The sequence below is a fragment of the Colossoma macropomum genome, unplaced genomic scaffold (genome assembly GCF_904425465.1).
Source record: "Colossoma macropomum unplaced genomic scaffold, Colossoma_macropomum, whole genome shotgun sequence".
NCBI lineage: Eukaryota > Metazoa > Chordata > Actinopteri > Characiformes > Serrasalmidae > Colossoma > Colossoma macropomum.
Genome location: NW_023494791.1, coordinates 36,734,560 through 36,749,389, shown reverse-complemented (window position 1 = coordinate 36,749,389; position 14,830 = coordinate 36,734,560). Strand labels below are relative to the sequence as shown.

Here is a 14,830-nt window from a genome sequence, read left to right as displayed (position 1 = left end):
TTGCTTACCCCTTCTCTGCTGTTTCTGTGCTTTGCTCTTATCCTTGAGCTGGTTATCTCGCTGTTTTGGTCCTTGTAGATGCTCAACCAGGCCATTTAAGAACCTGTAGTCCTGCTTCATTGTAGGCCTGCAGTGACAGGTGCATTACATGTTGATTCTGCAGAATATCCAAGTTTGGCTGTAGCATGTTGAAAGCACCAAGAACAGCCTCATGCAGAGAAAATGCCAAAGACTTCCCATCTCAAAGTGTAACCTTACATAAATATAATGAGCTGAAATGACACAGATGACACTGATGAACTTTTGGCTGTGACCCATTTGGATCCCTACCCGCTCATTAATATAGCACTATATCGCTGCTGTTGGTACAAAACCACGTATCTCCAAAATTGTAAATTTACAGCATAAGAAAAAAAACATACTTTACTTTTAATACAAGTCAATGGAACCAGACCTTTTTCCAAGTAATATTGGGTCATTTCCTTTGTCCCATTCATCATGAAATTTACACACAATGGAAAGGGCAACAGGCATTATTTCAAATGATGTCAAAAACTGAAAAAACAACAAAATTGGAGATACAAGGTTTGTTCCAACAGCAGCGATATATACTAATATAGTGCATATATACCAAATGGGGTGAGGGGTGATCAATATTATAATATCAATACTTCCAATCTTGACATTTTTTTTGAGAATTGATCCTATCATGAAAACGTCCACACTAAGTGTTTTTTTTTTTAAGCAGTAAACTAAATATGCATCATTTTTATTAAACTAATGGTGTAAACATTAAAAAAAAATCGCAAATTAATGTGTAGGTTAGGAACTACTTTTCCTACTGCGCTGTCCCTCAGCTTCACACTCACACAGGTGCAGACAGCCACAAGAGATGCAATGAATGCTCTATAATAGCAGATCGTTTGGAGTTATTTTCATAAACAGACAGTTTATGTGGCAGATTATTTAATACTAACACAAAGGCTTTTTTATTGGTTATTGCTGTAGAAAATCACAAAGAATTCTGCCTTAGTATTGGCACTGGGATATTAGCTTTGATATTACTTGATAACGGATCAAAAAGAATGTAAGTGCTATTGCCCATCCCTACAATGACAGAAAAAATGAATTTGGACACTTTGTTATCGTGAGCCTGCGTCAGTATTCACCAGCTGCATAGACAAACCAGCATTATTTGCTTGCGAGGCTGAAATTGACTTCTTATTCAAAGCACTAGACATGAGCGTAGTATTTTTTTAAGTGCAGAAGATGAGCGAAAAAGTAAAAAACTTGACTAGGGTACACATTTAATTCTTTGTCCATGATTGCAAAAACCTACAGTTACCAGTTAGTGTTTTGCTGTTTGGTGAGCAGCATGATGGGTTTCCTTTTGATTTGTACAGAGCTGCTGTTTCATTTAGTGCTTCTCCAGAGAGTTGAGAGAGTCTGATAAGTATTCAGGGGCTCACCTGCCACCATGAACTATTGCTAACATTCTTTTCTGTCCATCGCTTAACAAAAAACATGAAGCACATTTAGCTGATGTATTGATCTGCATTGTATGCTAGAAAATGCGAGTGTCTTGTGGGAGACTGAAGTGCTCTTAAAATCACTCTGGAATTCCATTTTACAATTCAGACACTAAGAGAAAAGTGGCCATCATACTGGATAGTGTCCTGAAATGCTTACAGGGTTACATTTCATTCACGGTCTTTGTGTTCAGACATCCTTAAAAACTGCTGACATTTACCAAAGAGTGAGACGGAGCGATACTTTTCCTACCGTCAGAAAATAGCAGTCATTCCCTTGGATTAAACTTGGTACTTGATGGATATTCAGAAAAGATCAGAAGTCATCCATGTTGAAAATCAGAAAGCTCCATCAATCAGATTATTTTGTTGTTGTCTTTTCCCCACAATTGGTTGTGTTAATGACCGGTTTTCTCAGTGACTGCCTAACTGCCTTTGTTTTTCAGCGTAGCTCCAATTAAACTGTCATTTGTGTGCTGAATTGCTGTTTGTTGCAGTGTGTTATTTTATTCCATTTGCTCAGTTTAGGTCTTTGGTTTTGGGCCTCCATCATCTGTTTTGGATGCCTGGCACCTTCAGCTTTAATGGCTGTCCTCAAGCCTGGAGCAGGAGTGTGTTCGGTGTTTGTGGATGATTCAAGGGCACTTGCCTTCATGCACCATTAGCCACAGGCTGAGTGGGATTCTGCTGCAGTACTCAGGCTGTAAAGAGCAGGGGTGTACTCACTGATAGTGATATGCATCTGATAGTGAGGTGTTTGCTTTTAGAAAGCTGCCTTTTTCAGTTAGGGCCTCCATCAATGAGTCTAATAAGATGATGGAACTTAGATTAGCATTACATCAACTTTGATAGTCTTCTTTGAGGGAATGACAATGAATTCCACCCGTTTTTCAAAATTTCACCATAATTCAGTCATTGTGATGTAAACAAAGTCATTCAGAGTAGTTGGATGTAAACTGGTGCATTGTAGGGAATCTTGCGGACTCCCTTGCAGACTTGCAGATTTCTTTACAGTGGTGGTGGTAGAAACCAGGGGTCACAATATCTTCAACACAAATACAGCCATTTTATTCATTATCCAAAACCACCAGTGAACCTACACACGATTTCTGAGGTTTGATAAGGATAAAATAGTGGAAAATGTGGAAAGATAAGTTTTTGTAGGGATCTATTTTGCCTTATGGACACTTTATATTTTATATTATGTGCCCTGTATATACAGCCCCAATTCCAAAAAAGTTGGGACGCTGTGTAAAATGTAAATAAATGTAAATAAAAACAGAATGCAATGATTTGCAAATCTCATAGACCCATATTTTATTCACAGTAGAACATAGAACACATGTCAGATGTTGAAAGTGAGATGTTTTACCATTTCATGAAAAACATTACCTCATTTAGAACTTGTTGGCAGCAATGCAACATTGTGTAAATGTCTGGGAAGTGGGGAGACCAATTGCTGGAGTTTTGGGAGAGAAATGTTTTCCCATTCTTGTCTGAGTAGGATTCTAGCTGCTCAACAGTCCTGGGTCTTCTTTGCCGGATTTTTCGTTACATAATGCTCCAAATGTTTTCTATTGGTGAAAGGTCTGGACTGCAGTTCAGCACCCGACTCTTCTTCTGTGAAGCCATGCTGTTGTGATGGATGCAGTATATGGTTTATCATTGTCTTGCTGAAATATGCAAGGTCTTCCCTGAAACAGACGCTGTCTGGATGGGAGCATATGTTGTTCTAAAACCTCTATATAGCATTCATAGTGCAATTTCAAATTTTGATTCATCCGACCACAGAGCAGTTTTCCATTTAGCCTCAGTCCACTTTAAATAAGCTTTGACCCAGAGAAGATGGCAGTGTTTTTGGATCGTGTTGACATATGGCCTCTTCTTTGCATGATGCAGCTTCAACTTATTCACAGATGTATTCACAGACAGTGATTTCTGAAAGTGTTCCTGAGCCCATGCAGTGATTTCCAGGACAGAATCATGCCTGTTTTCAATGCAGTGTTGCCTGAGGGCCTGAAGATCACGAGCATCCAGTGTTGACATGTTTCTAAAATTGTTCCACAATTTGTAGTTGTAGTTTTTCGCAGATTGGTGAACCTCTGCCCATCTTTGCTTTTGAGAGACTCTGCCTCTCTAAAACACTCTTTTTATACTCGGTCATGAGAGTTAGTTGCAAATTACTTCTCCAGCTGTTTTTTTCGGTACCACTTATTTTCCAGACTTTTTTTGAATGGTAGCACCGCTGTGAAAGGAGCAAAGTGAGAGGACATGGCAGAAGGCAGTAATCAATGCATCACAGCAAATATATTTTATTACAGCCCCACTACACTGCCTGTCAAATATCAGAGGACACCTCACCTTCCTTTGAAATTAAGTAATAATAATGATTTTTATCGTTACTTTTTGAATAGCTGTTTCCTAATAGCTTGGGAATATTTTTCTCACTTCAACAGAATGTTTTATTTGGCAAATCATTTGGCCCAAACACATCATAGGTTTGAGTGCTAATGAATGCTGGCATCACGACAAGGGGATAAAATGTGTCAGGTTTGGTATATTCAGAGAACTTTTGCCAGTTATTCATTCAGGTTTTTATTTTCTTAAAGGAATATGGCTAAATTCTTATATTTAATATGATTAGAAGCTATTGCAAACTGATATATAACATGCTCATTTATTTGTAAATAAAAAAAAACAAGCTAGGTGTTCTCAAACTTTTGAAGCCGTGTAGTTACATTGGTTTTTATGTTTTTACAGCTAAACCAAGGGTTGGCTCTTGCGAACGTGCCTGACTCCTCTCAATCTCCTCTGTAACTGTTTCAGACCTGCTGTTCCCAAAAGCATCATATCACTGAGATCATTGCGAGATGGGAAGCGGAGTATGACTTTGAACGCTCTCTAAAATGGTTATGATTGTAACACTATTATGCTTTAGGGACCCCAGGCCCGGATCGGGATGTTTTGTCTGGCACTTGGGTCATCATTTCTGGCCCTAAATGATGGTGTGAGGAGAATTTAGTAGGCTGTCTGAAAATGAACTCTTTGTATGCATTTTTTTCTGGCTTTTTTCCTTCCGTTCTACTGGTGTCAGCTCGGCAGTGACAGCCTCTGGATAATGTCTCAAACTAATACCATTTAACAGGCTCATTTTTAAGCTGCAGACCGTGGGACGCATAGCTGGATCTGTGGGCTGATTGGATGGCATCTGTTGGAGCCGCACTGGCAGCGCTGCCGTGGCAGGGCGAGGAGAGTGATTGCATGCAACATTCATGAGTCAAGGGAGTCGGAATGTCTTCCTCTGTCTCCACTCGTTCTCTCCTCGACACTTTTATGTCTCTGTCTCAGTGACACCCTACCCTGTCTTTCTCGCTTTCTTTTCCTCTCTGCATTCCTCCACATATTCCCTGCTCTTGCTCTTCCTCTCTCTGTCTCTTTTTCTCTTTCTCCCTCACCAAGGACAGTAATAGTAGACCTTAAGTGAAGTCCAGCGTGACCCAATAGCTGAATCCATCTTTTTCGCTTTTGTCCTCCGTAACAAAATGAATGGCGTGCGTGAATTATTGGTATAATCCAAATAGCAGTTGAGTCACGCCGAAGCACCTCATTAGACATACTTGTCACTAACTGTGTAGAAAGCGAAGGAATCCGAGTGACTGAGAAGGATCAGAATTCCTATTTTGTTGATATCCACCACTAATCCAATGAAAGTCTTTATTCTAAGCTGCCGTTTAAAGCGCATGACTTGTGAGAAAGGTCATGATGTATTCGGAGGAAGCAGCTAATCTTCCCGTGTTTCCAATAATCCCCCATTGTTAGAGCATGTAAGTGTTGCTGTCTGAGCTTTTGCCAATGTCTTGTTCAGAAAAGCATTTTGTGGACTGTTGGAATTGGGGTTGCACAATAAATCATATTTTTATTGTTATCGCAATATAGCCTTGCACCAAACACATTGTTATGGATCTGCAATGATAGAGAGGATCCAATTATCTCACACGTGCAGTGCCACAGCTACGTTTTCAGCCCAAAGATTGCCCCCCTGTGCTCTTACACTGGGAGAGAGAATAGCTCAGCTAAACAGCAAGTTACAGAATTCACATGTGCAGTTCAAAAACGAATTCATCTTGAACTACTAGGCTGTAAAAACGCATAAAACATGGTGACTATGTTCACACAAAATGCATAGACTGTGAATATATATATAAAATGTATGAAGCAGTAATGGCTACTGTCACAACAAATCTGCATCATCATAAGGAGCATTTAACTGAGTTAAATATATATTTATTCACCTTTGTAGGCCTATACTGAAAATAATAATACATATTGTTACGCATGTTACGAGCTCAGGAAACACTAAGGCCGAAAGAAATGGCAAATTGTCTAGGGTCTAATTAATATGTTCTCGTCCTGACTGTAACCAAGGCCCACTGTCCCTATGTTGCGATTTAGCGTGAAACATGAGCCTAAGTAAAAGTGTATGCCTAAGTCTAGTTGGGAATCCCCCACTGAAGGCCAACTCACCTGCTGCCGAGTCTCTGAGTCGGCCAACTCAAGCCGTGTCCATGATAGCGTTCAGGTTTTATCAGTCAGTGGAATGGGGGCTCAGACAAAAATCTGAAATATATACAATAGGAGTCCAAAAAGGGGAACGAGAGCATAAGAGAGAGAGAGAGGGAGAGAGAGAGAGAGAGAGGGAGAGAGAAAGATGTCCGCGGGTCCACCGCTTGCCGTTCCAGTCAAAACCCCGTTTTCCTGCCGTTAGTCTCCATCACCCGGCTGAGCACCATCACAATTGATAAAGGCATATGTGAGGTGGTTGGCGCCCCCGTGTGGTTCCAACATGAAAGTCAGTATCTGCCCCTAGCTCCTAACTTTCCTAACAATATATTTACTTATTTGCTACAAACATGAACATGAAAAGCTGCTCAGGGAATCCTGTCTGTTTTTAGACTGAAGTGAATCTTGTTTCGCAAGCTACAAATTCTCCACAAGGGGGCACCATTAGCAGTTTTTGACACCTTATAAGAGCATTGTTTTTTAATGTGGTGTGACCTTCACTTTGATGCGTTTCCTTTGCCTAAACACGAAAAAATGGATTCCTGGAGTACCAGAAATGTTGAATTCTTCAGTTTTCATTTAATCACTACAACAAAATGATGCACACACTGTGTTCAACTGATTCTACAGACAAAAGAACAACATGGAGAGTTCCACCACCTCATACAAAGGCTGAAGCTGTACTATGAGTGATTCCGAAGATATTTTCGTATGTAAGTGGGGGATTTGAGCCTCTGCTTCTGCTTGTTGCCCCTCTTATTAAAAAGAAGCAACAAACTACAGGGAGCCCACCAACCTTCTTCTCTTTCTGATAAATGTGTCAAGGAGATGTCGAGTTTTTTGACATCAGCTCCTACATAAAAAAGCATTAATGTACATGTGTTTGTTTGTAAATCTTGATGTGCCTTTTTTCGGGTTCATGTTAATAGGTCTTATTTTTTTGTTTAATAACTTTGAGTAACAAGCAACATAATGTTGACTGAGGTGTTGTTTATCTGTTTATAATTTATTATTATTTATACTGGAGCTCATCCTCTTGTTTTCTATTGGCCAAAATGAAACACGACCGAAAGCTAATTTAATTTTTGCATTCATATGTTGAATCCTATTCAAGTGAGTTGGCTTTTCCAGCTGCCATGTTTTACTTGCGTTTGGTGTGACTGCGGCATTTACCGTGTTAATACTAACTGTCTACCCAACTATACTTTCTCCACCCCTCCAAATCCAATAGATATATCCAATACCAAAGAAAATATTGAGGTGATAGTTTGGTGTGACTGCAGCTTTAGAGTGCCCAAAAAATATGCTTTCGGTTCTGATGTAGCTATTGATATTTCATTATTTTCTTTTTGCAGAATAGTGAGTCTTGCTTTTGTCATTTTGAAATTTTTTGCTATTTGCATAAGAGAGAGGTTAGTTGGCTTTATCGAGCATCACATTTTATCTCCATATCGTGTATTAGTAGTTGGAATGGTTTCTGCAGGTCAAGCAGAATCAACTGGCAGCAACACCAAAGATTCATCAACAGATTTTCTCTAATAACGTTTACTTTATGTGTTGTACTTCAAAGATGATGATTTTTTTTTAGAAAAACATTTTAATGCATCCTGCTTTTCACCCGGTTTAACAACCGACAGTCTGTCGCTGCATCTTTCCAACTCCACTAGTCGCACAGCATTGCCAATTGTCTGGGTGAGCTTGGACAAAAATGTTAGGCACTTGAACACACAACACTGCTTTATTAAACCTTGCTTTTTACTGCTGCTCCACTGGGGAGCCTGGTTTATGAAAATCAAACAGGGAAGGGTTTGTTTTTATTTATTTGTTTTTTATGAAGTTGGCATGTCTGTAAGGGAGCTTTTGGTGCTGGCTATAACAGTCTGGGCTTAATATATATGATGCATGATACATTTGATGCATCATGATACACTTGACTTGTGCTTGATGCTTTTTGGAAGAAACACAAGGACCTATTATTTTGAGCTTTATAACTCATTTAGTTTTGATTTTTTCCCTCTCCTATAGAGATTGATATTGAGCGTTGTGTCAGGGAATCCATCAACCTGTTCTGCTGGACCCCCAAGAGTGCTACATACCGCCAGCACGCCCAGCCGCCCAAACCTGCAGGTGACAGCAGCAGCAGCTTCGGCAAAAACCCTGCCTACTACTCAGCAGAATACCAGGACCTACCCAACACGGACCTGGTGAGTATGCTGGTTGTTTTCCACTCAACCAGAAACCAAGGACTTCTAGGCAGCTTTCCCAAAAAAAAAAACAAAAAAAAACGTTTATTATAATAGTCTTTACTTCAATAAAAAAAAAAATACTTCCCAAATATTCTCAGTGACTTTAAGCTGTATAAATGCATGCAATGTGTGGAAAAACATTTTGTAAAGTCGTTTGTGTTTTGAACGCCTTTGCCGAGCGGATGAATCTGATGATTGTGAGCGCGTTGTAAGAGTATTCAAAGAGAACTCAGTCAAAACTTGGTGAAGGACGTTCCTTGCAAGTAGGTAAGTGAATGATTTATGATTGTCATCATATCTTCACCAGTATAACAATAATTTTGCATTTGAGACCTAAACATCAAGCTGGGCCTTCTTTTTGTGCTTGTGTGTGCGACGTTAATGCATATAGATGTATGACGTGGTCTGAAAAACTCTTGAAATCTGACCTGACTTTTAAATTATTATTTCAGTCTTACACGTAGCAGCACTGCACTACTTTTCTTCTGACTCAATAATATTATTAATATAAATTTTAACAAAAAATCTTACATTTAAGCTTCAAATAGACTATTGAGAGATTTGTCATGTGTGAGGCTATTGTACATTTAAGAAAACATTGAAGAACATATTTAACTCTGAGATTAAAATTAGCACCCGTTCTTAGAATTGTTCTTAAAGTTTTTAATGTAGTATATAAACATTGCATATTACAGTTTCAAAACATGACATTCTCTCCCTGGTCCATACAGTCCATTTCTGAAAACTATGCTGTGAAACAGCCTTGTTTTTGTGATGTCATATCTACATATATCCACTTATTTACTCCCCAGAAATTGGACTCCCCCCATTCACACTAAAGTTGTAGAGAGTGTTTCAGGCTGGACTGCTTATTAAGTTAAGCTTAGTACAGATCAGCCAATCAGAGCAGAGCTCATTTCAACATATATCAGTCTTAAAAGCACAGTATGAAAAACAGCCTGTTTAATTCTAAGAGGTTAAGAGAGGTTGGAAAATAGTTATGTAAATAAAGGTAATTATGACATAAAACCATCAATGACCACGGGGGGGGGAAGTAAAATGTAGGATATAGGCCCTTAAGAAAATTCTAACGATTATTTTCTGAAGAATAGCAGTTTATTTGACCTCTTTTCTAAAGCCAGGCATTAAGATAAAAGCGCATCTAAGAAGATTTTGCTTCTTACGACACTTTTGTAAGCCCAGCTCCTAAGGAGAGACCCTTCTCGAGGAGCCAGACCTTGCCACCGAAAGGCATGCAGAAATGACTGTTATATAATACCACCATCACTTGGCCCACCTTTTTGGCTCCAGTTCCACACTGAGAGAGTGAGGCTTATTAAAGAGTTTACTCTTGAGCTTATTATGGACCTTGTTAAGAGCTTTAATAAGAAGCTTATTGAGCCTATTACCCTCAGTCAATAAAGGGCTGGTCTTTTAGACACAAATTAAGACTAGTGCTAAACTAATTTGCTATCGAACTCAATCAAGTTCACTAGTGAAAATCTAATTTAGCCCATGACTAGACTTTATCTGTGTCAGGAGAACCGTTCCTAGGAGATCTACATGAAGTTTGCCATTAAAAAGTAGTAAATGGTGAACAATGCCACTTAATATCTCCACAGGGATATGAACTGAGAAAAATAGAACAGAAACAGACAAATAATAGACAAAGCAAATTTAGTCAGCACAAGGAATGAGTGTAACATTTTTGCGATAGTGTGGAGAAAAAAAAAGACAAAAGAACAGTGTGTAAATATGGTCTTCCACTGCCGTGGTCAGGTCTGGCAAACAGGTCAGGTACAAATACCTGTAGTTCCTGTTTTTAATTTAACCTTCAGTTCAGTTTATTAATCTCTCTGCAGAATCTTTACGTTGTTCAAAGTTTTTCTTAAGACATTACTTGGGAAATACAAGGCTGGAGGCTACGGTTACACTTGTAGGTTCAAAAATCACATTGTGAACATTTGCAATATTAATGTTTCAGCACTGTTCAAAGAAACAATGTTTCATTTTTATAGAGCAGGCTAAGGTTGGATTTGGATTTCATCATGTAACTTTTCTCAGAACGACCAGCAGACCAGCGAATCACTAATGTATTATATTTATATCCATTTCGTTTGAATCCTCTGATTTGCACAACCTTGATGTGGTTCAAAGGTAATTACTGACCAAATGTGACCCTTGCGGAACACCATCCGGTTCTTTCTAATGAAATCTTATGCCAAGTGTACCCGTTAATGAGGTGTGACTTCTGAGAGCTACATGGGGGTCAGCGTGGTCAAAACGGGCCATATTTCACACCAATAAATCTCCCCTCAAAATTTGTTGGACGAGTAAAAGAGACGGAGGCCATATTGCGGGTTCAATTCTCAGTTCACACCAGCACAGCCATAACCAGAGTGTTATTACACACTAAAATCAGGGCCTTTTCCAGTGCTGGTGATCTTCGCAGGCTCTTTAGCTGGAGGTGTTATATATTTTCAGTACTGTTGGACCTCAATGTGCTAGACTGCTGCCATTAATCTGCTAGTGAAGTCTTAATTTATGGTGGAGTTGGAGTAGGCATCCCAGATGGAAGCAGGGCTCAGAGGCTTGTTAACATTCACACAGGGGGCTCGGCCTTCCTCATAAACATGTCCAGCCTCTCGGCGCCTACCCAACTTGCATCAAGCCTGTCTGTCAAACTCTATCCAGAGTGTATTCAGACTCTACCCAGTCTCTACATAAGCTGTAGAAACCAAAACTGTACTCAAACCTTAATCAAGCTCTGCCCAAACCCTAAAACTTTTATCAAACTCTGCTCAAACTCTATAATGCTTTGCCCAAACCCTACACAATAATTTAACTCTAATAAAACACTATAAAAGCCTTACTCAATCCCTTATCAAACCTTACACAGACGCTACTCATACCCTGCTCAGACTCTGCTGAAACTGCCTAAACTCTACAAACCTCCACCAAAATCATACTCAAATTCCATTCAGCCTCTGCTCAAACACTACCAAGTTCTGCCCAACTACACTCAAACCCTACAGAAATCCTACTCAGAATCTGAGAAACCAAAACACTATGGCTGCCTTTAGGGGTGCCATATTGAAATCAATTGGAATCTACTAAAAACTAATCAAAGTCTATTAAACTGTAGCCAAACTCTGCCCAAACCCTAATCAAACTCTACTAAACTGTATCAAAACCCAACAACATTTCCCAGAACTGTACACAAACTCTACTCAAACCTTACGACTAGCCTCATTTCTTATTTTCACCTCTACCCCTTGTTTTGAGTGTCACCTTGTGACTTGTAACTGACTTACAAGGGGTAGTGGCTGAAATCTCCCCCTACGAAATGGGACCCTGAAATAAAAAAGAACATTACTTCATTAACAAGCTACTGGTGGTGCTCTGTAGGTGACCCTGCCAGTCTGCAGTGAAAGCAGAGGAGCAGTAAAGTTCTGCAACCTCACTGCTGGGCTTTAGTTAAATTTAGGGCATTAATGCCTTTTAAGAGGGGGGAATTATTTATTATCGCCCACCCCTAATTCTTCAGTGATATGAAACTAAGGTCAGGTATTTGTTAGCTTCTTGATCGAATTTCTCCGTTCCACCTTAAATGGACACCTGAGGCGCCCGAATGTAACTGCTGCACCATTTAAGGTGGACCGGGAAATTTAGCTAGCTAGCTACCGAGACATTGGAGTACTGTTAGCTTATTATGAAGAAAAGGACCATAATACATTGAAACGACATTAAACTAAGATAATACAATGGTTATCGTAATTTTTAATGGAGAAAATTCTCACATTTGTGGGTCATTTCTTTGGTCGCTCAAGCAGCCATCTTGCTGTTTTTTCTTCTTTTTTTTTCCTCAGAGCCTCTGAAAAACCTCTGTTTGGAGGTCCATGTAGCCCTAACACTTCGCCCTACCCCTCTGTCTCAACAAAAATCGGGATAGCCTACCCCTAGACATGAACACGCAAAACTGAGGGCTAAGGGGTAAGTGGTAGGGGCAAGGGATGAAATGGGATTGGGCCTTAATCACACTCTATCCAAACTACCAAGCTTTGTCTAAACCTTATTAAATCCCTACTGAAACTATATCCAAACTCTAATTCTGTCCAAACCGTTTTCAGATTCACCCCAAACTCCAACCAACATTCCACTCAAACACTAAATTGCTACCCAAACTTTACTCACTACCTTTCCAAACTTTGCCCCAAACACTTGTCAAACTCTACCAAACTCACTTTGTAGTTCTACAATTACAGACTGTAGTCCATCTGTTTCTCTGCATACTTTGTTAGCCCCCTTTTACCCTGTTCTTCAGTGGTCAGACCCCCATTGACCCTCACAGAGCAGGTACTATTTGGGTGGTGGATCATTCTCAGCACTGCAGTAACACTGTGGTGGTGGTGTGTTAGTTTGTGGTGTGTTAGAGTGTGTTGTGCTGGTACAAGTGGATCAGACACAGCAGTGCTGCTGGAGTTTTTAAACGACTGTCACTGTCCACTCTATTAGATGTACCTGTGTTGTTGGTCCACCCTGTAGATGTAAAACCAGAGATGATAGCTCATCTCTTACTGTACAGTATGAGCTAATCATCCTCTAGTCCTTCATTGGTGGTCACAGGACGCTGCCCACAGGATGCTGTTGATTGGATATTTTTGGTTAATGGACTATTCTCAGTCCAGCAGTGACACTGAGGTGTTTAAAAAGTCCAGCAGCACTGCTGTGTCTGATCCACTCAGACCAGCGCAACACACACTAACACACCACCACCATATCAGTGTCACTGCAGTGCTGAGAATGATCCACCACCCAAATAGTACCTGCTCTGTGATGGTCCATGGGGGTCCTGACCACTGAAGGGTAGAAGGGGGCTAACAAAGTATGCAGAGAAACAGATGGACTGCAGTCTGTAATTGTAGAACTACAGAGTGTACCTATATAGTAAGTGGAGCTGATAAAATGGACAATGAGGTGGTCACAAGGAGGTGGTCATAATGTTATGCCTGATCGGTGTATATCCAGTACTATCTCCACCCAAACTTTGCAGTCCAGGCTTTCTCTCAACCTTCCTCTCAGCCTGACCTTACAGCTCTCCCATAGACTCGCTGCGACTTGATTGATTATCTGCTTTAATGTCTCTTCTTTTGAAGTTAATACTAATATTTTAATACAACATTGTTGTCACTTCTTGTTGGTATTCAGTGATGCATTATAACTTGTTCTGTTCTTTGTTGAATCTCTTATACACGTCCCTCATGTCCTGCACAGCACTATCAAACCTGCTTCAGGCATGCTATTTGGTCTCTAGTCTGTGTGGTTTGCTCAGTAGAAATTTAGTCTTACACAACAGAGGTTGTAATATGTATGAAGTGTCTTTGACACCAGTGGATACTTTCCCTATTTTCTCACTATGTATAAGGGCTGTAAGCTTATCTCCTGCTATGTTGTAACCCAAATGGTGGACTAGTTCTCTACACCATTTATTGGAGTTTGAAGAAACACTTCTGAGAATTGCTGTATCTATTTACAGTAGATCTATACTGCAAGAATGTGCCTCCAATTTTCCAGTCTGTGGAGACTCATTTGATGTTCCAGAGACAGAGAAAGCTTTTATCTCTGCCAGGTTTGCCGCGCTGCTGTTTGCCTTCCATAGGCGGATGCCCCAAGCTTATTCTGCACCACACAAACACACTTGTCTGCTCATCTAATGTGTGCTGAAGTGATTGGCCTAATCTTCCGCCATTCTGCTTCTGAACACAGCCGGATGGCCAGGCCTGTGCTGCTGCAGTCATCTGTAGCAACTTTCATCTCTCTGAGAACTGTGGAACGTCAGTCACATGGAGGAGATTTGCCTGAAGTCTCACGCTAAACTGTACACTCGACTGCGCTCGAGTACACACTCATAGCACTTGTGCTAGAACTTGGACCCAAAAAAGATCATATTTATCAGATTTAGAGTAGGACGGCTGATCTGCAATCACTTTTGCATTTTACATTCTGTTGGAAACAGTAAGGATGAATTAAGGCTGGTTAGTAGGTCATTTGTTTTTGGTTGTCGTCATATTGACTGATATTGCCGAGGGGTGCAATTTGCAAATGAGCCCTCCAACCAAACACATTTTTTATGTGTTCCGTGAGTGTCCCAACCAATCACAGTACCAAATCAGTGTTTCTGTGAGTGTTTTGACAAATCAAGGTATTTATAATCCAACAAAACAAAAAAAAATTATTTTGGTCAAAATAATGCAGACCAATTTTCAACAATTGACATTATTGATTCTCATTGGGTTCATATCATGTACAATTGAGTTTCCCCCTGTTATTTGAGAGAAAAAGAGACAGTTGTAACATGGTAGCTAAGCTACAAAAACCAGGGACATTTACAAACATCCATCTGGTCAGCCCTGTCCCTTCACATTGACGCTATAGCCTGGATTGCTTTTTGAATGAGGCGCAATATAGGGCAGCCTGTTTAGTACCAAGGAATAA

General features: G+C 40.1%; 1 protein-coding gene across 1 annotated transcript in view; it reads left to right on the top strand.

Moving 5' to 3' along the window:
* Positions 1-14,830, top strand: part of tbck (TBC1 domain containing kinase) — a 90,110-nt gene that overhangs the window by 60,229 nt on the left and 15,051 nt on the right. The window contains exon 23 of the mRNA XM_036574968.1: positions 8,115-8,293. Coding sequence (XP_036430861.1) covers positions 8,115-8,293 — 179 coding nt within the window. The remainder of the gene's footprint in view (positions 1-8,114; positions 8,294-14,830) is intronic.